The sequence below is a fragment of the Tachypleus tridentatus genome, chromosome 9 (genome assembly GCF_004210375.1).
Source record: "Tachypleus tridentatus isolate NWPU-2018 chromosome 9, ASM421037v1, whole genome shotgun sequence".
Lineage (NCBI taxonomy): Eukaryota > Metazoa > Arthropoda > Merostomata > Xiphosura > Limulidae > Tachypleus > Tachypleus tridentatus.
Window position 1 is genome coordinate 74,842,339 of NC_134833.1, and position 25,286 is coordinate 74,867,624.

At 33.0% G+C, this 25,286-nt stretch overlaps 1 protein-coding gene across 2 annotated transcripts in view; it reads left to right on the forward strand.

Moving 5' to 3' along the window:
- LOC143225511 (eye-specific diacylglycerol kinase-like) overlaps positions 1–25,286 on the forward strand; it is a 258,722-nt gene that overhangs the window by 35,698 nt on the left and 197,738 nt on the right. The window contains exon 1 of one of the 2 annotated variants that reach the window (XM_076455093.1): positions 8,673–9,353. The exons of the other annotated variant lie outside the window; for it this stretch is intronic. Within the exon in view, the coding sequence (XP_076311208.1) occupies positions 9,082–9,353 (272 nt within the window). The 5' untranslated portion in view covers positions 8,673–9,081. Of the gene's footprint in view, positions 1–8,672; positions 9,354–25,286 lie in introns of those variants that run through there. 2 annotated transcript variants of the gene reach the window in all.

Here is a 25,286-nt window from a genome sequence, read left to right on the forward strand (position 1 = left end):
AGTGGAAGATATAAAACATTTCGTTATCGAATTTATTTAGTATAAATAGTCATATATCCCACTGAGGAGGATTAGCAATCGTCACTACATAGTAATGTGTAATCGCAATACTGAAATACTTTGCTGTTTACACCTTGTAAAGCTGAAATATGGAATCTATGAAAATCTATCTCACCAAACCGTCAACCCTAATGTAAGATTGGAAAATATACAGTGAATTCGTATAATTTTTATCTAATATTCGCCCAAGACGTTAAATAATTTTACTCTATATATAAAATTAGAGAAATGGATTATTCAAACGTTGATGATAGACAACTGCGTCTTCTACTTTGGTCATAAATAATTATAAAATACTGAATATTCGATATTCTTTATCGTTCCGTGTGGAAACATTTAGTTATACCTGTTCTATTTATGTTGAATTCGTTTCAAAAAGTGCTACAGTAACTACAATATACTTACATTTCTTTTATGTTCTTCTTTACACATGTTTCCCTTTCAAAAGTGGAAACCCTATTAAAATACATACCTACAGTACTGTTTCCTGGATAACTGCAGTCATGCCAATATAAAACGAAAGTTTTTGACGTACTTATTTGTCACTTCTACAAGTTTAGAATGTTCAGAAAGTAGCTAATTTTCTTCTTCTTTTCTGATGAGCGATACAATTAACGTTATGTTTGGATATGGCGACTGTTTGATTTAAATATAGATTATTGATACTTCGTTTTATATAAGTACAAATAGATATAATTTTCTTCAGCAAGCTTTCAAAGAACAATAGATTACTTTCTGACTGACTCGGGGTATTCCCATTTTTAAATGTTTATTATTTTTATGAAAGTTAAATATTTTCTCTTTTCTCAGACGTTGTGTATTGAAGTTTGCATTAACAAGAATATTAAACATAAAACGTTCGAATTGATATTCTGTCTTTGAAAAAAAATCATTATTTCTGGAAATGTATATACACACACATATGTGCAGTGTTTGGCTAATACAGTATTTGAACGAAAACATAAATTCCAATTGGAATTTGTAACTCAAATAAATCAATCGTGTTTTTAAACTAAATCTTGTCCTCATAAATATGATGGTGTTCAACAAATACTGCGTTTCCATCGACTGACTCACGTCACGCTTGTAACTCTTATGATAAATTTCACAAATTTACTCGCTTTTTTAAGTCGAGGTTTTCAGCTAACGCTGACTGAAAATGACGCATATTGAAGTTCAAACGAAATTAGTACTCAAGCTTACAAATGATGAGATATGAAACTTTGTTGGAAATGTATCTCTTTTAAGTTTTACTATGTTAAGAATAGCAACAAACTCGATCTTTAACTGTTCAGTGTTAAAAAAAAATAGTAAATTATAGATATTGAAAAAATGGAAGAAAGGAAAATTCTAGAGAATTTGGCTTAGCATTTTATTTTAGTTTATTGTTATTATATTTTATTGTTGTTAAAATGAGACTTTCTTATAAATAGCTATACACAGTAATAGTCAAAAGACGGTACAATGTGAATGGAAAAGTTCTGAGTTTCATTTTCATGTAGACTAGATCGGTGTGGCCTAGTAGTTAACAAGTCCAGACATGCTCCACTGCTAAAAGATATATTTTTAATTCTCATTTTTTGGTTAAACAAGAGGTGCTGTTAGGTTCTGTTGCTTGTTTGTTTGTTTTTTGAAATTTCGTGCAAAGCTACACGAGAGCTATTTGCGCTAGCCGTCCCTAATTTTTACCTTGTAAGACCAGAAGGAAGGTAGCTAGTCATCACCACTCACCATCAACTCTTGGGCTACTCTTTTACCAACGAGTAGTGGGATTGACTGTCACATTATAACGTTCCCACAACTTAAAGGGCGAGCATGTTTGGTGAGACGAGATTTCGAACCCTCGACCCTCAGATTACGAGTCGAACGCCTTAACCCACCTGGCCATTCCGGGCCTAGGTTCTGTTGCCTCCCTCTTGTCTATCAATTCAAATATAGCAACGAGTTTGAGCGTATAGACCTTGTTTATTTTTGCGTATAAATCGCAAATGAACAAACAAGAAATCATATGCATAACATATTTTATTTGTTTCAACGATGGCTTACGTGAATTAACGTAACTTATTTGTTACGAGCAGGCTCAAAATTTTGAATTACCTATAAATAAAGTTAGATATTAATTTATTTAACACACTGAAGTTAAAAATTTCTAGTTACAATATGCAAAAAACGACTTACACCAAGTAAATTATAAAACAAGTAAACAACATAAAGATACATAACATGCTGAGTCACCATAGTTAGGAAAGAAAGCACGGAGGAAAATTTCGATCAAATTTATTTGACGTATTTGTTCGTATAAACGAGCGGCAGCACATATATGTATGTTTATACAAATTGTATACGAATATATAATGTAAATGTAAAAACTCGTCACATTTAAGACAGAAAAATGACTCAGTACAGTTCGTCTTAACAGGAATATAAAATAATATGTTTACATTAAGTGGATTAAACAAATACTAATTACAACGTTATAGTCATGCATATATGAAGTAGGGGCAGTTTTTGTTTAATCTTAGTTTCTTGATTCTACAACCTTGAAAAACAAGCTCTTAATCTAAATTTACTTCTTAAGATATGTAAATCCGATAACATTTTCTACGAAGTTTTACTACTCATACAACAATGGTAAAAACACCTCGAAACATATGGAATACGTGCAAGGGGACACAGTGACACACACTTAAGTTAGATTTGGTTTGGTTTGAATTTCGCGCAAAGCTGTTCGAGGACTGTCTGTGCTAGCCGTCCCTAATTTTGCAGTGTAAGACTAGAAGGAAGGCAGCTAGTCATCACCACCCATCGCAAACTCTTAGGTTACTCTTTTACCAACGAATAATGAGATTGACCGTTACATTATAATGTTCGCACGGGTGAAAGGTCGAACATGTTTGGTGCGACTGGAATTCGAACCCACGATCTTTGAATTAAGAGTCGAGTACCTTATTCATTTGAACTTAACGGGCCTAACTTACTGGTTCCAGCAATGAACTGGAACTGAGGAAACGAATTCTATTTACCTATTAATTACTTATATATAGAATACCGTGAACCATTTTTTATTGTGTTGATATATAAACACGTGCATAAAAAATGAATGTCAACTTTGAAAAGTTCCAGTGGTATATGTAAAGAGAACAAACTATTAGTTTTCTACAAAATATTAAATGGTGAAACAGTTTAATATGATAATACTCTAAATTTTGGAGTGAAATAACATTCAGATTTAAAACAAACCCAGCTGAGAATTAATACAGTAATACTATTGAATGTACTGAAGAAAATAGGGAGAAATGTATTCTAACGTTCCATGTGAGAATCACTTGGGGTTGAGAGAGTGGGTTAGCGGCCAAGTTTCTTTAGCGATTAGGAAATTATGGCGTCAAGTGTTAAAAATTTTGTAGACATAGGATACCTTTCTTCTTCAGCTGCTGTGGAACTTACGAAACCTTCAATAACTGAGGGTTATTTACCTAATTATTGAAAACAGGTGTGAAATGTGGGACAGAAATAAATATGTTGACGTAGTTTTGAGAAAGAAATACAATGAAAATGTGTTGTACAAAAGAATAAAATTAAGATAGTTTGTTTGTTTGTTTTGAATTTCGCTCAACTCTTGAGCTTCTCTTCTACCAGCGAATAGTGGGATTAACCAGAACATTATAACGCTCCCATAGCGGAAAGGGCGAGCGTGTTTGGTGTGACGGGGATTCAAACCCGCGACTTTCACAGTGTCTTAACCACCTCTCCATGCCGGGCCACCATATTAGGTCAGTGATCGGTTGGGGTACTCTCGATAGTTTCATATCCCAACCATTTGTAGGACAATTTCTAAATCTAAATTTATCTTGCATTCTGCCTCTTTGAAACTCAAGATAAGTGTATCTTTATCAGTGTGTTTCAACTACTTTTTTCAAGCGTGAAATTTACTATTTAATTCCCAGTCGCACTAAAATATTTTGTCATTTCAGTTTGAGTGAAAATGGTTGCACTCATTCTATCGACTTAGGTTTTGAAACAAACTATTATAAGGTTAAAAAGTAACATATTATAAGTTCAGAAGAAAAAAATCTTAACTATGATCAGACAAACCAACTACATTTTTGTTATTATAAGAGAACAGACAAAGTGGCGCCTACTTGGTAGCTTTCATTCCGCCCCATACCAGTCATTCTTCTGCTATGGATCTTTCATTTAAAGACTCAAGGCTGTCGACAGTGACAACACCAGGGAATACGAGGCGTCGTGAGCTGAGACTTATGGTGCATACATACATTATGTACAATGAGTGCACACAAACTAATAAAATCATTTTCAATAATGTTAGAAACTTGTAATTTTCACAACGTAATCTGTATGAACCAAAGAGTTTTGACATTTTGTTTGTTTTGAATTTCGCGCAAAGCTACTCGAAACCTATCTACGTTAGCCGTCCCTAATTTAGCATGGAAGGCAGCTAGTCATTACCACCCACCGTTAACTCTTGGGCTACTCGTTTACCAACGAATAGTAGGATTGACCGTCACATTATACTGCCCCCATGGCTGGAAGGGCAAGCATGTTTGGTGCAACGGGGATTCGAACCCGCGACCCTCAGCTTACGAATCGAACGCCTTATCTCACTTGGCTATGCCGGGCCATGTTGTTTTTGAGATACTGAGATACACTAAACAGGTTTGCCGATTTGTTCATAAAAATGGAATGTTGCAATTTTTTCATGCACTCAAAATCTTGCTACTTATTAACCTGATGTTTGTTTACTTTAGAGCAAAGCCACACCGGGTTACCACAGGGAACACCAGACTGCGATGGTTTTATTATCTCGGAATTTCTACATGTTCTACAGTAATTCCTGTACACTGAATAGGAAAGCGAAATTCACTGTTCTCCATCACGTATCAAATATTTCCCTACGTTCATTTGTAAAAGTGAATACTTTTCTTTAAATTTGGGTCACATTATTAAGTCGTGCTTAAAATGTTGACAATCATGTCTATAGATTTCTCTAGACCAATCGCAACGTGAGAGACTTTTCGGTCATCCTAGAGCACAAACATAATGATAAAAAAATGTTCAATGTGGTACTCCAAATAATAATTTAATCTAAGTAATAGTTTCTTCTTCCTAATTTGTAAAATAATCCGTACGTTATTGAAAAAACGAATATTGTTTTTGAAATCTAAGTAGGTAAATTATAGAAAATCAGTGATTTAAACCAAAACAACGTTTATGAATACAAAATTCTTGGGCCTGTAAAACTAAGATCCGGATGATAGCGTTATAACTCCACAAATTTAATCCAGTTCCACCGGAAAACAATTTGTTGTTGCGTTTGAATTTAGCGCTCAAGGACTATCTCTGCTAGCCGTCCCTGATTTAGCTCTTAGGCTATACTTTTATCAACGAATAATAGTATGAAATGCTACATTATAATACCCAACAGCTGAAAGGCCGTTTGATAGGATGGAGATTCAAACGTGCCATCTTCAGATTGTCCGACAAGTGCCCTAACCACATGACCATCTTGGGCCAGCTCGATGTTGATGGAAATCGTCATTTTCATAAACAAGAAAAAAAAAAGAAGCAAAATATAAATTTACTGCCCAATATGTTGAAAGTTTACACTGTATTCAGAATTATTAATGAAAATTAAGACCAAATTATTTATCGTCGCCTAAGTTAACTGTGGTGGCTCTTTAAATAACATGTATAATAAGTTGTAATTTTATTTATTACATGTTTTTATTTTGTAATTAATCAATCATACGCAATTTAATGAAAAATTTGAAATACACTAACTATTTTGTGTAAATAAAATTTTTAGAAAAATAAATTTTAATAATGATGTTACAGAGGTATATACATATAATAGAACCCTGATGTGAGATTTCTTTTCTGACTAGACAAGGCCTCTTATTAAGCCTACCAAATTGCAGACTGCAAGGCCCAAGGTTTGGGGCTGAGATATATCTCTGAATTCCCTTAGCATTTACAGCTGTGGGTGCGTGTTATTAATCAAAAGTCATATAACATAACGTAATGTTTAAAAGCAATAAGGGACCTGCTGGTCAATCTTGGGTGTTCCACCTTCTAAGTCTAAGGAAAACTATTAAGTAAATAAAGTAAAAAAAAAAGCTCTTATCGTTTATATATCTATGTAGCTTTCTTATAAACTCACTCATATTTACTGCCTCTACAACATCCGAAGGCTACCCATTTCATAGGCCAACCACCCTTTTCGATTAATAGTACTTGTTGGCAACGGGCGCAGATCACTGATTACCCCCTTTCTCTGATTTACAACTCAAAATTAGAAACGATTATATCCGAACCTAGAGCTTCTCTGACTCTGACATTCAGTACATGTTTCTTATAAGATATCGTTCAGGTTGAGAATATCAAACTTGATGACAGTACTCACTTAAGTGACGTAATGACTCCTTGTTATATTTTAACTTTTATCATATTAACAGTGTCATATTAAATGAAGCGAGAATTGTGCAATTATATCTCCTAACCGCCTAACATCGTTTGTTTTCTGAATTTGAATTTGAAAGCTAAACATGAAAAGAAGCATAAGAGTTTGGCAGTTGGTTAATTAATGATGCTGGGAAAGTGATTTCCATTATATATTCTGAACTTACTCCCTGGGGTAGGCCTTAGTACTAGAGACGTAAGACTGCCGTAGTTCACTTTTAAAGTTATCAGTTAACAAACAAAAACTTCTCTCTAAAAAGTATTTTAGTAGTTTCAGATTTTGAAGATATCGGAACACGATTAATATACTCAACTAAAAAAGGTGGAAACTTGTTACGGTAAACATGACGTTAACGTGTATAAAAAATGCTTTTGAAAGTTCTATACGTAAATGCAGGATAAACAGTGCAATAGTAAAGTAATTATAGAAACGTATTGTGAATAAGGCTAGATATGCATGTTAATACGTGTTTTATCACAAGATTTTATAGCAGAATAAACAGTGCAATAGTAAGGTAATTATAGAACTGTATTGTAGATAGGAATAGGTTTGAACATTAATATGTTCTGTATCACGTGGTTCTATCATCATTCTAAAGCTTCAATTGCGTCACGTTGTTGTTTTCCTAGTGCAAAACTATATAACAAACTATCTATAATCTGTCCACTGCTGGGAAATGAACGTCGTATTTTAGCGTTGTATGTTCGTCTGCATGTTTCTATACAGCACATAAGCTACATGCTGTGCCAATAGACAGGAATCGAACTCCTTATTTTATCGTTATAAGTCCATAAATTTACCACTGACCACCGAAGGGCTCTTAGGTGTTCGAACTCGGATTTTAGTACAATAATATGTCTGTAGATTTTAATAGTTAAAAGTTTGTTTCTAGCACAAGGTCACAGACTTTGCCCACTGCTGGTATCGAAACTAGATTACTTAACATTATGAACCTTCCGGCTTACAGCTAAGCTACTGGGAAGTAATAATGGAAAAATAAAATAAATAAATAAAATTCAATAAATATTGAATCAGAAAAGTACAATTCGCTATTGTAAGACATGGAAAACATTTTACTAAGAGGAATAAGCACGTAAGCCTAACAGTATGTTCAATCAATGAGGCTTATTACAGTTTTAACGGAAGATGGGTTTTAATAACATTTTAGCAGTATCGCTAATAAAAAAAAATTTAAAGTTCAAGTGACGTCCTGAAAACGGATATTATTTACTTCACTCACCAGCTGAAGCCGTATATAGTTAATACAATTGTAAGATAAACTGCGATGTTTACAAATACTTAAAGTACTTATACTAAAATATCCCATTTTTTATTTTACATTAAAATAAAATTTTGTAAATCTATTTTATCCGTTTTGTTTAGTTTCTCATTGAAGAAAATCGCGTTTTATTCGTCTCGAAGCCACCGCTTTTGTCTATATTACATAGTTAAAACACGAAATAAGTGTATAAGTACAAAATTGTATTGTGACAAGGCGAAGTAATGAGCCTGTGATAGGAGTCAACTGCTGTAGCTCACAACATAACCTTTATTCAATTGATTTCTACGACAAAAGAATGGCTCTGACGTCATTCATTGATTTTTTAGCCTTTATTGAAACTTCGCTTCTCGGGCAAGATTCCTCAAAACTCATTAATGGTAGGTGAAGTATTTATCATTCAGAGTGAGACTGCGTGATTCCACAGATCTCAAAGAAATTTATGAAACATTTTAAGTTTATTTTCGATTCGACGCGTGCTGCACTCGACGCGAACGGACTTTCAAAATTTGTAACAGCTGTGTTCATACACCCTACAGCAGACCACTAGTGTGCACAGCTTCTCGATTCCGAGGTCTTCTGCAGTCGTGCGGTTCAGTCCCGCCTACGCTCTTGGCAAGAGTTCCTCACATGGATTTGGGAGTTTGGGAATTCCCACTTAAATTCCATCCTAATCATCTTCATCCTAAACGGCTTCATCACATCTTACTTTGTGAGACAGGATATTGAAACAGGGTATTTGCATTAATGGAAAATTCATTAGGATGCCCATATAAAGGTTACAAGAGCCAGCTGCATCTAAAGCTCAGCTGTCCGTAACAAGTGCCTGTCTAGAGTTAGGTGTACAAAAACGTTGCAGACCCACACAGTGAATGACGAGCTTTATATTTTGCACCTGGAAATCCGAACAACCTATAAATGGTTGTCTTCTATTCGCTACAGTAATATAATGCCAGAGTTTGAGTTGTGACGTGTTTTACTGTTGTAGCTTGACATTTATTACTGTTTGTAGTACCTTTTCTTTAACAAACGTAAGAAGTAACGTAAAATATGTCTCAGATGCACGTAACTATGATACAAAATTGATTTGTTTTCTTTTTATGAAAAAGATTATGACAAGGATGTGCCTTGTTCATAACACTTTAATGAGTAAGACTGAATAGGTGCAGCGGCAAGACTTGTTGTCATATTCTGTAAGTTTAAGTAGCCCTTCATAAGTGTTACGTCAGTTTACGTAAATCAAAGCCTATATCATTTGCACATGTTCAGCCAGTGCACTGGTGGACTAATAGGCCGTAAATCCCGTCCAAACATGAGACGACAACCAGGTAACTATCGCCACCGACCGGCCTTTCGACACAAAGACCGGGCTGCTCCTGTATCCCTCTCTCCGCCTCCTTCGACTGACTTAACAGATGCTCATTGCGAAGGTTATATGTCACTACCCACTACTCCTCTTGAAAATGGAAGGTTTAACTATGCATCTCTGACATCTCCGGACTCAGGCTTTCCTTCTTCCCCGGACTCTGACAGGTAATAGATTTATATAAATATAACAGAGAATAAATTAACATACAGTTCTGTAAGATACATAAATTGCGATGGGTTAGAAGCAATGACTCATTTCCAAAGTTACATTCAAAACAGATGAAATAATCATTTAATGCATTAACAGCAACTAATACTCTTATAAATGATAGTTATAGAACTATATTTAAAACGGTATTGACTGTTCTCTAATAACGTAGTAATATTTATGATATCAAAAAAACATGTATATTCAATAAGCCTTGATACAAAGTCATAAAAATCCTATAACCCGAGCGCTTTCGAAAGGCGGAACTTTTTTCTTCAGTGTCAAACTTGTTTTTCATGCATTGAATACACATTACTAACTACAGTAACAATAAAAAACTTCGGTAAACAGCTTAAAACATGATGTTATCATAAAAAGTAACTAACAGTTCTTATAAATTAACGATTTTGTCGTCTTATATTAAAAACCAGCGAGAAATACGTTTTTCTTCATAAGAAGTTAACATCTGCATATCATACGCTATCATGTTTTGTTTAGTAAGTTGTAACGAATCAGAGATAACATCTCTTGAGATTGTATGGCAGTAGTTTGGTCTATCAAGTGCACCTGCTTTCATTTTTAATAGAAAGACTATTCAGAAGAAATAAATATACAGGTATAACCTAAGACAGTAACTATTATATAATGATAAAGACGCACTTTAAAATTATTTATAGGCCAAGTGAGGATTTAGTTTCATAACCGTTTTTATTGTTTTTGGACTTTACAAGCTTAATGTTTGTGGGTGACTAAGCATCAATCTCTTAGACACGAGCGTTTGATTGATATTACTTAAGTATGGAGCTCAACTTCACAAAAACGACCTTCAAAAAAACACCCTTTAAATTAAAAAACATGTTTATATTCTAGAACGTAAAGCCAGATCATGACATTGACGAGATAACCAAAAAACATTCAGAAGTTTCATTTGATTATGGGCCTGCTAATTTTGTGTTCTTAATAGTTGATACTACAAAATTCAGTGTCACAAAAGAAAAATAGACGCACTTATTTTCATAATCCCATACAGTGTTATCCATATATAGTAGAACCGGAAGTACTCATGTGAAATAACTGCTTTTCTCGTGTAAACAAAATATTTCATTAAGGTACGTTTTTTGTTTGTTTTGAATTTTGTGCGAAACGCCCACATGGCTGAGAGGGCCAACATGTTTGGTGCGACGGTTATTCGAACTTGCGAATTACGAGTCGAATGCCTTAACCACCTGGCTATGCCGGGCCCTGATGTGTTACAATGCAATTCAAACACTTCAAGATTGTACGCCGTGCAAAATGTTTCACTTACAATCCAATATTTATCACATTTATGTAATTTCAATTCACTACCGTTCTAAGATTCCGTTTAAGAAATCTTTAGCAATGTTAAGATTACTGAACAAAATGGATTAAACTTGGATTTTGAAAAATTATCTACTCAATTTATACAATAAGGATTTTGTATAAAACGTATTTTTTTACTTCTTCATCAATTAGGAATGTCTTTCTTCTTGGTCATCAATATGAAAGCATCAAGGTGTTTTTTGTGACGGTGTTTCAAAGTGTATTTTTCACAAATCTAAGCTCAGAAAAATCCTCTCACTTGATATTTGGGTATGGAAAAACTTCTACTTCCTTTATCCTCACGGCCAGGTATGGCCAGGTGGTTAAGGCACTCAACCGGTTATCAGAGGTTCGCGGGTTCGAAACTCTGTCACACTGAACATGCCTTCCCTTTCAGTTGTGGGGCCGTTATAATGTGACGGTCAATCCCACTATTCGTTGGTAAAAGTGTAGCCCAAGAGTTGGCGGTGGGTGGTGATGACTATCTGCCTTTCCTTTAGTCTTACACTACTAAATTAGGTATGACTAGAGCAGATAGCTTTCGTGTAGTTTTGCGCGAAATTCAAAAAACAAACAAACAAAAACCTTTTCCTCAATTGAGTTTACATTTTCTGCATGATGAACTGGGCTGTATTGTTCCCCCTTAAACCTATGTCGTTCAATAGTCAGAGCATGTCCATGATAGTATTTATATAAAATCGGCACAAGAAATAATACCTGTCCCTTACCAGTTTTTCACTTTTCTAATGAAATATAATTTAAGGTAAGACAGTATAATTTTCTTTATGTTGCTTTATAAATCATATAAATTCTTGAAACATTAATTGGTTATCACGTGTTACAAACTATTTCCACAATCAACGTCTTATGATGTGTACCAGAAAACGGGAAGTTTATTTCTTTCTCAACGCATAGAACAACAAACTACGCAACTAGATGATCACATACAACAACAGATTACACGATCAGATGATGACATAGAACAACATACTACACAACCAAAGGATGGCATACAACAACAGATTACACGATCAGATGATGACATAGAACAACATACTACACAACCAGAGGATGGCATACAACAACAGATTACACGACTAGATAATGACATAGAATAACAAACTACACAACCAGATGATGACATAGAACAACAAACTATGTCAACAAATGATAATATAGAACAAGTGAATACACGATCAAATGATGACATTCTTTAAAGCCTGTCTACGATCGATACAATTATAAAATTGTGCTTTTACTATCACTTTTAACTACGAATGCAGGAACTGGATGTGTGGATTCCGACATGTTTCACGCATGTCAATGTTTTGCTCACTTCTGGAAACCTGTCTTAGTAAATTATGAACCACATAAATTAAAAATAATTCACAGAAAATAATTTTAAAAGAGTAATGCAATTAGTTACCCTTTATGGTTCAAACACGCCACAATTATGCTCTGCCACAAGTAATTAACTGAAAATTATATCGTGTTTAGTTCTTTTTTGCATTTGTTTTTCGATAGAGCACTATCCCATATAAAAAATCAGTGTTCGTGAGACCTATTCTACTTCTGGTCCTAAATGTCAACCGCTGGAATTTATTATTCTTCACGAAAGTCTCTATGTTTTTTCTCTAAGTACTGTGTGGCTACGATGTTTCTCAATCACATAAAACAGTAGGTTGAAATGTCAGAGACTTTTACTGTCTTTTAAAAATAAATTATGAATGAAATCAAACAAGGTATTTGGAATTTGTAAAAGTAATGTAATTCTGCTGATTGGTCTGAAATTCATCATGATACATATTTTTCATCTTATTCTATTTCACACACGATTCTCAAGAGTTCGCTTTAATTAGCTTCCCAAGAGAAAAGTGGATTCAATAAAACGAATTTTTGAGCGTGTAAAAATAGTAATTACAAAAAACAATAAATCTTTACACATCTCCTTTTGGACACGTTGTTAGTCTGTGAAACTCGAAATTGATTTTTTTACTCATTTTTTTTTATTCTGTGTGATTCTCTTTGCACAATAAATAGGATTTCCTGGATGTTGCTTATTACCAATACTTAAATACACACACACATATTAAATAATTATAGTGAGGTTATTATCCCTTCCGATGATTGAACATTTTTAAAGTTATTTCTGTGAATAAATGCATACTAGTTTTAATCGTGAAGGCTCGGCATCGGCAGGTGGTTAATGCGCTCAACAAAACATTCTTGCTCTTTCATTTGTTTCATAATAATGTGAGGGTCAAACCTACTACCCGATGGTAAAAGAGTAGCTCACTGCTAAATTAGGGATGGCTAGCGCAGATAGCCCTCGTGTAGCTTTGCGCGAAATTCAAAACAAAGGAAACCAAACTTAATCGTGAATGGTAATGGGGTAAGGGATCCTTTCAAGATTACGGAATATTATTTTTCATGAAACTGAACTTACAATGCAAGGAAAAGCGTTAAAGACTAGTGTTTACATTATATATAATATCATTATTTATTTAATCTGATCAAGGAATAATATTTTATTGCTTCTCTCTCTCTCTCTCTTTATTTATTCTATCTATTGTTACAACAAAATATAAAATCCTGAAATATATCAACAATGAATCACAAAAAAATTTACTTACATTTTATACTGCTCTATTTGTCGTTCATAATTTGAAGTATAACAGCAAAAATTCGAATTTTAGTCAACTAGTTCCTTTCACAAAATATTTTATCCTAAACACCTACGTGGATAGTCCTTACAAAATCAAAGAAAGAAAGCGCAGTAAGGTCAGTATGTGTAATCTTTTAGTGTATATAAATGAAAGCTTTAAAATGGCATACTCATAGCAATAGAAATGTGTTCACACCAAAAATAATATCAACGCAAAGCACTTATTGCAAACAATAAAAAATATTGATATATTTTGTGGTTCATATACCATTTTATTCCTGTTTAGTTTTTATAATCACGAAACGTGCCTGTTGAATTTTCTTTTATTTATGTCAAAGTAATACCTAGCAATAGGAACAATTTATTATTTTTACTTTGCAGTTACAGTGAAAATAAGCCTTGAGTCGGGAGTATTAATGAGTGTAATGTTATTTGTTTGATATTTTATCTAAAACAAATTACACAATGCTTTTACATGCATTAGTTTTACGTACCATATATCATTACTTTATTTTTGTTTAAAAATATCTGTTGTCTTCAGTATTTCTACTCCTATTTGTCTATCGTCAGAGTAGTCACAAATACTTTTCCTTTAACTCCAATAAATTTTATTATTGGAGCTTTTCCAACGTAGGTTATTAACATTATCATGGATTTTTATATCATTTAAGCTGCTTAGGGCCTGTTTTCTCGAGCTGTTTTATTTCCTATTGAAATCACTTCTTCCATTGTTTGTCACATTTCATTTTCACTTTTGATACGCGGACTTTTTCGTCCGTTATCATATATTACGTGAACGCTTATTATTTTTTTACTGTTATGTGACAACATTTACTTGTAAAACAAATTTAATTTTTTTCTTTACTCAGATATGAATATATTTATGAATTCAAAAATAAAATATTATAAAATCTGTAACGCTGTCAAAGTGCGACGATACACAACGAATATATTAACACTTCATTTTTCGTGAGTTTTTAGTTGTTTATTTTAAAAAGTATTTTTACTTAAAAGTTTGTCTTATGTAAAGCTTCCAAAATCATCAACAAATTGTAACAGTTGTTTGAAATAATATATATAGAAAGGCAAGAGAGAGTGTATGAGAGAAATAACGCTGTTCTTGACTAAGCAAATCATAGCCATTGAACCCTTTATAAACAATATATTTTGGTACAACGTTTGTATGACATAAAGTCAGATCTTCCTGAAATCGAACTAAGCAACTAATAGTATACTTAATCAATGACGTTGTTTGTGTCATAAAAAATACAAAATACATTAACTGTTAAATACCAAAGTCCTGTACTACGGGGTCTTGAGCAAATGAAACATTTCCAGTTTGGATTGAGTAACTGAAACAAAACCCACTGAAAGAAATGAAATCGAACATGAATAGATAATTAAACATGTTATCAATAACACCATTTATTACTCAGGAAGAAGCTCTGACGGGATTACTTCAATTTCAGATACAGTAGCTATATATTTTAGTACGGTTCTTGTCGCTATCCTAATTTCATTTTATTCGTTCCTTTTTTAAAACTGTTCAGATTACAGGGAACATTTTGTTCACTAAATGTGTAGTACGTGCACTCAGCTACGTATCCGTGGTTACCAATGTGTAAATTCATTTATTCTAATTTCTTTTAGCTGACCTATTTTATTTGTTAGGTTTGTTCTGTTTCTTGGCAACGTGTCTCTTTTTTTGTGTATTACTAATAAATATTGAAATATTCTAATATTACCATTCTACTGCTGAGAGAATTTGAATGTGAAAAGAGAAGTTTCACTTTCAAGCATTAACTATAATGAAAAACACCATAACTCTGTTCTGTGTGTAAGAAATACTACGCGTGTAAGATGGTGCTGGTATGTTAATAGTGTAGTGTTATCCCTAAGACTTTGTCTTCAAATAAAGTTTCAGGTTCACTGCTTTGAATAAGTCTCTCTTATAGGGTTACGGAGTTTTGTTGTTTGTTTTTAAATCTTGGTGTAAAGGGACATAACGTGTATGCTAAATGTAACTTATCAGTGATATTTTAAGAGAAATCTTAAATGGTGTAAAACAACTGACACTGAACACAATCAGTCAGTTTAGGAGAAAATCTCATGGCTTGAAAGAAAAAAGATTCGTGAAGTTCTGTGTGACCATTTTGTGCGTAGGTGGCGCAATTTCAAAATTTTTAGAACAGGCCACAGTGCCGCACTATGAACCCGCAGATCCCAGGTTTTCTTACCGTTACCGAAAAATCGTGTTATAAGAATGACATTCAAATCCCACTGTTCGACCGAAATAGCCTAAAAATTGGTGTTCAGTGTTCTTGAAAAGTGCTCTTGCCTCTAATCTGTCATTTCATAAGAAGAGACATAAGGCAGATAGCCCATGTGAAGTCGTATAGCTTTGCGCGAATACCCAAAATTAATAAACGATTAAAATATTAGCATTATTTGTTTTTTCTTCTTGCTGACAAACTTAAGTTGCGATTCCTTAGTTTCCAGTAATGTTGTGAATTGTTATTCAGTTTTTTGCATCAAACTTTAATATCACTTCATAAACTGAAATACACCTTCCCGGCAAAATATGATTTTCATCTTTGCTTTTAAAACGTTACATTATACACATTGATTTTAACGATAGTTAAAAACCTATAGGACGCTTAAGACGTTTTTATTTTTACATTACGTTAATTATTTCAGGTTTCACTGTTTTATGTGATCTAGAATTTAAGTAGTTTGCACTTCCTCTGACTAAAACTCTGAAATACGAACCTCGGGAATTTCATGTCCATTTGCTACATTACAACCATAAATGGTAATCGTGGGTGAGATGAGATTTCTCATTTTTATATTCGCAGTTTCTTCATTACCGTTCGCAACACGATGCCGATTACACATTTTATATAAACGTTTAATTAGGTCCAGAAAATTAAACCGTTTGCCATATAAATATGTTTTCTGATAAAAATGAGGAAAAAAAAAAAGAGAGAGACGCTCATATTATGCCTTAAACTGCGTAAATCAAACGAATCGATCTCTTAGAAGTTGTATTTCACATTTATAGAAGTACTTTATATATTTAGCATGAAATAACACTGGGCCTATTAAAGCCCGGTGGTTGCAGGTTCGAATCCCCGTCACACGGAACATTCCCACCGCTCCAGTTGTGGAATGAATTGTAATGTAAAAGAGTTGGTGGTAAGTTGCGTTGACTAGCTGTCTTCCCTTTAGAGTATGATTGCTAACTTAGGGACAGCGAGTGCAGACAGCCCTCGTATAACTCACCCGAAATTCCAAACAAACAAAACCGAATAATACTCAACATTTGTAAAAACAACGATTCCATTGTTGAACTAGCGACTAGCGAAGGCAAACAACGATTATTAATTTTCTCAATCGATTATACTGCTATTTTTCATTCAGACTTTCAACCTTTTTAATAAACCATTTTTTTAAAAGTTATTTCAATTACTTGTCACAAAATTGTGCTGGCGAAAGCATTCAATTTTATTTTTAGATATACAGAAATGTAAATAAAATACTAAAGATATTTTTCTTACTTTTACATTTAATGCCGAGTTTACGAACTTCCTCGACTGCAAACAATATAGTAGCATTAGGTAAGCGACTTACTTAAATGATTATAGTTCAGAAAAGTATTTAGTTTCACCGGTATACCGTTTTTTTGTTCAAACAAAAGAATAGCTACAAACTACAATTGATTTTATTTTTTTATTATTTTTTCTCTATCTCAGAATTTTAATTTTTCAATCATTACATGCGAGAAAATGAAATAGTATACATATATATAAAATGTTTCATTTCTTTCATGCAACTTTAGTTTTCTTTCTCTCTTTATTACGTCAGTATGTTAACGTATTATTAGTTAAAATAATCGGAAATTTTGATTTAGAAGGTTTGTTTGTTTGTTTTTTGAATTTCGCACAAAGCTACTCGAGGGCTATCTGTGCTAGCCGTCCCTAATTTAGCAGTGTAAGACTAGAGGGAAGGCAGCTAGTCATCACCACCCACTGCCAACTCTTGGGCTACTCTTTTACCAACGAATAGTGGGATTGACAGTCACATTATAACGCCCCCACGGCTGAAAGGGCGAGCATGTTTGGTGTGAAGGGGATTCGACCCCGCGATCCTTGGATTACGAGTCGCACGCCTTAACACGCTTGGCCATGCTGGGCCCTAGAAGGTAATTAACTGTTAATATGTATCAAATGTATAGTATTTGGCAACAAGATTGATACATATGATTTTCTTTTTTTAACAGAAATATATTTTAATATACAAACTAAAAATAATACGATTTATAACAATGGTTATTACAAATAATTATCTATAAGAACTAAGTTTAGAACTAAGCATTTTACCGACAATCCAGGTCCACGACGAGCAAATTAATTAAGTTGATATTGTTGCACATCGTTCAAGCTAGCTAGCTTGATTGGCCTCACACCGCTGACTTTTACCGATGAAGATATTTAATGCACTCGTAGAAGTAGTGATATCCGAAGTAATTCACTAAAGTTTAAGAGTTTATAATGTTCTAAATCTATAAATGTTCCTGGTCAAATTCTGTAGTGTTGCGATTAACAGGAGTTAATTGTAGTTTCCGGGGCCTGTATCACACGCACTGTAGCTGAGCAATAATAATAATCTAGTATTACCCTCACTGTCATTAAGTGCTCAACGAAACACATGTAGGTAAGTACACTTTATGAAAAGGTAAAATTGTACTAGTTTGACATAGAAAAAACATGCTTAGAAAGAGGATATTTTTATTACATTGTTTGGGAAGCGCTTGCAGATCTTACGTCCTTTATCCCATAATTTCCAATTTTCTGATAAAAGAAAAATCAGTACGATTTGATGAACGATTATCACTCAGATTCGTACACAACTAATAGATATTGGAATGAATGGAATTAAGTGTTGGAAAGAGATTAAAGAAAAGGAAAAGTTCAGAGCTTATGTAAAACTTTATACTTCTGCGACACTTGAATGAGATGAGACAAAATGATCTTCCTTCTATGTAATATATGTTGCAGAAAACACTTGTGTGTTACTGTATTGGCAATAGACAGTCCTTGTTGGAAAGCTATTGGATAGTAAAAAATATTTTATCTTCTTGATAGAGTTATAATAGAAGTGTTTAGATTTCAGAGGGAAAATATTAAAACTTTGAACGTGATAATGAGTAAAACAAAATACGCGGCCCAGCTAACTAATGAACGAATATTTGCTCTAGATTTTTATCAATGCTATAAACGTAGCTATCAGATCAGCCGCCATTTTTCATTTCATTCTTTTACAGTGTATGCTCAATTCCGTATTGGCCACACCAGTTTGTTGTTTTTACACTTAAGGATAACAAATCACAGCAAGCAAGAAAGTAATCAATCAATAATAATGATTGCAATCCTTTTATTTGAAACAGACCTTTACTTTACAGAACAAACCAGCTTCTTTAAAATGTAAAACTATTAATTAATAACTTATTTTATAGTAACGAGATGGAATCTAAATTAACTGTTTCTTGTCGTCACCCACACGCTCTTGGTACAGCTGTAATAAGTATTATTATTTACGATAATTCCTTAAGCTAATTTTATGCGAAACTACATGCTTTTGAATTAGGATAATTTCATAAAAGTTAGCAAATTTATGCTACTATATTGGCAATGAATAATAAATAATACCGTCTAATCGTAAGAATTTTTTTTGAAATATTAAGCTAGAAACTGCTAATCTAATTTTCTTGGCCTAACCAATACTAGTGCATCTGCCCGTCCATTCTCTCTATAGTTTTGCTGCTCTAAATCAGCCGTCTTTAATATGAATGACGAAAAAAAGAAATCTAAAAACTATCCACTTATATTCTTAGATGAAGCTGTCGTATAAAGTTTAGACCAATAGACCTTTTGAGTAAGCGTGAGCAAAAACTTTGGTCAAATTTGAATGGTCTTTTGTTGAATATCTTCACATATATGGCTTGTATTTAGATCAAATTTGACAACTAATTGTAGTGTGTAAATGTCCATCAGTGTGTTAAATTTAATTGAAGTAAATCTTCGTACTTTCGGTGCGAATAAAACAAAAAGAAGAAAAATTCAATAAATGTTGGAAATTTCATATCGTGTATGTTTCTTACTGTACTGTCTTAAAATTTAGTATGTCAAATAAAGGTTTCGTAGAGCATATCCACAGTAAATATGTGATAGTTTAGGTTACTACAGTCCGAGTAATAGAATTGGAAATTTTGCTAAACTATTATTCATGTTAAAACGTGCGGTTTAGGTTGAACGATGTGTTTTGATATGTATTTTTTAATAAACGTTAATTTAAAATTTACGCCTTTAATTATTTGACGTTTATTAAATAATACAATGAAAAACGTTTTTCTTGTAATTATTTAGTGGAGTGGAGGCTAGGCGAAAATAATTTAATCAATACTGAGTTTTTATATCCGGTATAGAACTAACTATTTACCGACGATCCAGGTCCACGACGAACAAATTAATTCTGAGTTTGTATTGTTACACCTCGTTTAAGCTAGCCTGTTTTCATTGGTTTTGTGTATAGTAATATTTGACAACCTTAGATGAAATTTAGTAGCATGATGTCCATCTGTTCGAAAATGTTTATACAATACGAAACAACAAAAGTTAGAATGAAAATATTCTCATTGTCTTGCGAATACGTATGAGAAACATTTCTTGTGCATGCATAATTTACCGATTTCTCTTTGATAAACAGAAATAAAGAAGGCACTCTATGTGTTATGTTTGCTTTGTACGTGTACTAATGGTACGATTGCAAATGAGGTACTTTACCCTGAAGTAATAGCATGCTTAGCGGTAAACAAGCAATCTATTAATTGTAAGATGTAAACTTCTGTTTATTTTTTAAGATAAATGATCACTGCGAGTTGCGCTCATCATATTTGCTTTGCTCCGCTGTACTGTAGGGCCAAAGATGGAAAAGGCATTCTATGACGTGTATTACATCATTTAACGTAAATGGCGTCTTAACATTGTAGACGTCATGTGTACGCACATCAGCTTTAATGTCTGTAATATTAAGAGACATTGAAAAGAACTAAGCAGATAATTTTGTGAGTTACCATTTTAACGACTTCTCTTAATGGGAGTCTTTAAAGATCTGTACTGGCTAATACACCATCCCCGCTCGGAACATATCGTAATTTTCTAAGAAAGTTTAAATGATAATTCACACTGAAGCAACGGTGTAGTTTTGATTGTTCCAATGTATTTTACTTTTTCTGTCTACTGTAATTATACTGAAGTAAATGTTGTTGGCAAGATAATTTTTTTAAAAATCAGCAGTAAGTTCCCAGTTATCAATTATTTCTCGACTTTTATTATTAAAATTATTAAGAAAATGACTATAGGGAGAGGGTTTATATGTTTGAGCTAATCCTTTTATATGTTAATTAAACAAGTCTTTTTGTTTTCTACAATAATGGAATGACTATTACTAATCATAAGTACATGTGACAGTAGAACAAATAAATATTACGAGTTTCATATGTTTATATATTTTTAAATCATTTTATTTTAAATTACTTTATTTGTTGTTTTATTTCGTTATTTTACGTATTACAGGTTAATAAATTTGATTCTTAGCTGTTATTTGTTACGCATGACGCAACATTGTTAAATGAGATAATGCGATTTTTTTTTTGGTTTGATACTTCTTAGACGATATGTTGTTTATGAAGTTTTTATTTGATTTTTCTACGAACTGCTTCTTTATTGCGTTAGGTATTGCATGTTATTTTTAAATAGTTTAATTTTGTTTATTTTACATTTTGTAACATATACAAATTTAATATTTTATGTTATTTCTTTAGTGTTCCGAATTGTAAAGCTGTAAGTCCTGTATTCGTGTACCGTTACTGAATCAAAATCGAGCTCAGAACTTTAGGGGCGTAGTTGCGTTATAAGAGTGACGGTCAAATCCCAATATTCAGTTAGACAAAAGTAGTCATGAGTTAACAGAGGTTACTGTTGACTTGCTGCTCTTCTTCTTGTCTACCATTTCGACAAATGTTAAAAAAAATAATTAAATTTTGTTTTTTTATATTTCCATTCTTCTTTTGTTACTCTCGAGAGATAAATATGAGAGTATACAACTATAAAAACTAGGTTTCGATACCTGCTGTAAGTACAGCACAGATAATTCAGTGTATAGTTTTGTTTTTAACAACAAATTTTTTTGCGTTAAACATTTCAGATTTATTTCATATTTTTTTTTGCATATATTTCCAAGCATTTTTTTTTAGTTTCAGTCTCTTATGTTACAATACTACGTTCACGTCATATAACGTCCTAGTCTCTCGCACATTGGTTATATAAAACTACAAGCTTATTTTTTTGTTTTAGAACGCTAACACTGAGAAGATCAGAAACGTGCAATAAATCATAAACACGTTATTTCAACAAAATATTTATTAAACAACACTTTATAAATCATTATTATTACGACTGCACTAATGCACTGATAAGTGTGCTAATTAATATGTAACTATACGTATATGGTTACAAAGGTGTTTTTTCACCACAGTTTATACATAGTTGTTTAAACCTGATATAAAGTCTAAACTCCTTTCCATGGTGCAACTTTTTTTCTGGCATTGTTTGCCTTAAGTAACCCATATCGTAATAGTGACATATTGGAAAACCTTTCAAGGCTACATTTGCGGTTTCAGTAGCCAGTTAATCAGTAATACGCTTTTCCACTTTTATGTCATCGGTGTACTTCATTGTTTTTTGTTTTTTTTTTCTCTCTTCAAGCTATATCCTTTTCTTGTCTTCACTTCGCACCTTCCTATAATGAAGACTTTCAAAATCAGTGACTGTCAGCAGAATAACAAGAAATGGCTTTTTAATATTATAATGTTAATGCAGTATTTCGTGTTTGTATAATTTGTTCTTGACGGGTTGAGTGTGACATAATTCAGTACAACTAGTGTTGTATCCTCAATATACTGGTTTATGGAGCCTTACAGTGAAGAATGTTTCGATCTTTATGTTGAACTTTCGGTCATGGATACCGAAACGTTTATACCACAAGACTAGTCAAATACATTCTTTTAAAGATCCAATTCTAGTACCGACCACCAGCATGGTCAGATGGTTAGAGAGCTTGACACATAATCTGGGGGTCGCGGATTCGAGTCCTCGTCACACCAAACATGCTTGTCCTTTCATCCGTGGGGGCGTTATAATGTGACGGTCAATCCCACTATTCGTTGGTAAAATAGTAGCCCAAGAGTTGGTTTCCCTCTAGTCTTACACTGTTAAGTTAGGGACGGCGAGCTCAAATAACCCTCGTGTAGCTTTGCGCGAAATTCAAAACAAACCAAACAAATCAAAAATAAACAAATGAAAGCTAGTACTACAATCTCTGCCGAGATAATTCAATAGTTTTTAAAGCTTGCGAAACTGTCTTTATAGAAAGCACAAAAATAAATGGACCGTTTTATAATTCTCACTCTCACTTTCTATTTTTAAGAATGACATATAGAATCAGACATGACTGTAACCGAATACTTTTTACCATCCAGAAGGTTAAGCCGACCATGTTACTTTCATCTCGATTTCCTCAAGTATTAGTTTACACACACAGTAGATTATAAATGATAGAAAGTGAACGTATTATTGAGCTAAGGCAATATTTGTAAAGCTCAGAATCTTTTTGTTCCAGCTCTAACCAATTTACATATACCAATTTTTGTAAAGCTCAGAACCAGTTTGTTTTAATTTAGGACTATTGAGCTATGCCAATATTTGTAATACGCAGAACCGGTTTGTTCCAACTTTAACTTATTTATCTGTAACAATGTTTGAAAAGCTCAAAATATGTTTATTCCATCTTTTGTTCAGATTTCAACGTTCATTAAGTATCAATCTCTAAACTTTCTTAAAACTTCTCCCGGCTGATTTAGTTGCAAGATTAGAGGCTTATAATACTGAAAATCATGTTTTTGTACAATTATGCAATTAATTCGAAATTTTCATCATTGTTTTAAAATAATTTTTAATTTTCAATAACTACATCAATAACGGTTCATAATACCATGAACTGTTTATGTTGCGTGTCTCGTAAGTTAATAAATATAGAATTATTTAGTACTCGCATATGTATGAGAACACGTTACTCATATGTATACTACTAATTATTGACTAATGTCGATGAACTTTAGCGAATTATTTACTCCTTAGGCGATTGTGCAGAGGTTACTTTTGTTGACAGAAGTAGCTAAAGTTATATTCTACAGAATGTGATGAAACGTGAGGTAATTACTTCTCATGCATTTCTGAGGGCAGGCGAAAGCTTACATGTACTTCACCCAAAGGATCAAATAACTAAATCGTGAGTGGTTCTTAAGATCTCAAAAAGTTCAGCAACTTCAAATACTACCCGTTATAGGTAACTGTTTCTTGTATTTTACGTCATTGTACTTCATTACCTTTCTTTATTTTTTCAAAATCACCACAATACCATTACCAAGCATACATAGTTTACAATTAAATCAGTTTTACTAGAAAGATTTGTTATTCCTATTTTCTGACCCTTCAGTGTACAATGGTAAGCATAAGGACTTATAACACAAAATATCATATTTCGACAGCTGCGGTTTACAGAGCACAAATAGAACTGTTTTTCATTTATTGCCTTTACAGATTTGCAGAATGACTCTACATATAATGATATTTCGTTACTTGTAACGTTAATCTCAAAACGACAAATTTCAACTAACACGACAACGGAAACCGTAAAGAACTCGGTTAAACGCAATACAAAGTACGTTCTAGTCCTTATCGTAACTTCAAATCAAGCACCATAAGCTGTAGCTGTTTCCAGTAATAAGGAAATCTAAAATGTTATTACACGGACTGAGCTGTTTCATATAGGTGTGTCTTTTTTAAATGTTGTCCATTTTATTCAATAGTAATTAAACCACAAATATACCTGATAAAATATATTAAACAAAAAAAGAAAAGCTGTCTTAGTTTATAGCGACAAGTGAATATATCACTACAACCAATACTGTGATGTAATGTTTTGCAACAGCTAAGGTTGTCTGTAACTGAACAAACAACTATGGTTAATACACACACACCGAAAAAAAAAAGAACAAATGAAAACAATAATTTGGGACTGAGTGATAGAGATAAATTAGACATAAACTAATAAATTGGAAATTGGTTCAAGTGATATTGGTTCCAACTATTATGAGTTGGCCTTTGCAGTTATATTTGATGCCAACAGATCAGTCATCTGGGTTTAAAATGTCTTACAATCACACAAAATAATCCGACACATTTGGCATGATGGTCGATAAGCAATCGTAATATTTTTTTCCGATCTATGCCAGTATTATTGTAAAATGGCAAGTATAAATGAGAAGACAAAATGCATTTTACTGTGTGGAAAAGAACGGCGATATGACTGGTTTGAAAGCGTTTTAAAATGCTTCAAAAATATTCGTTCATCGGTCATATATTATCGTTCTGTTAGAGTCAGCAATTGTTAATACATTAGATTACAAAGTACAGTTGAGGAACTCTTTAACATAAGATAGATGATGTGTGAGCTCTCTTCTTCCTGCAGTTTAGCTTTAATGATTAAGTTTCTACAGCCACGTAAAAATAACCACCAAGAAAACCAAAGTAAAAACCTTTGTTCAGTTAAAACTCAAAAACGTGCTAATTTATACATTTCTTTTCTGGCATAACGAAATATGACAGATGAAATTGAGCAAACGACAGTAGTTTTGATAAAGATATTACTTATGAAAGTTTTAAATGTGGCACACGAGTTCTGACAGGTCGTAAATATATTTAAT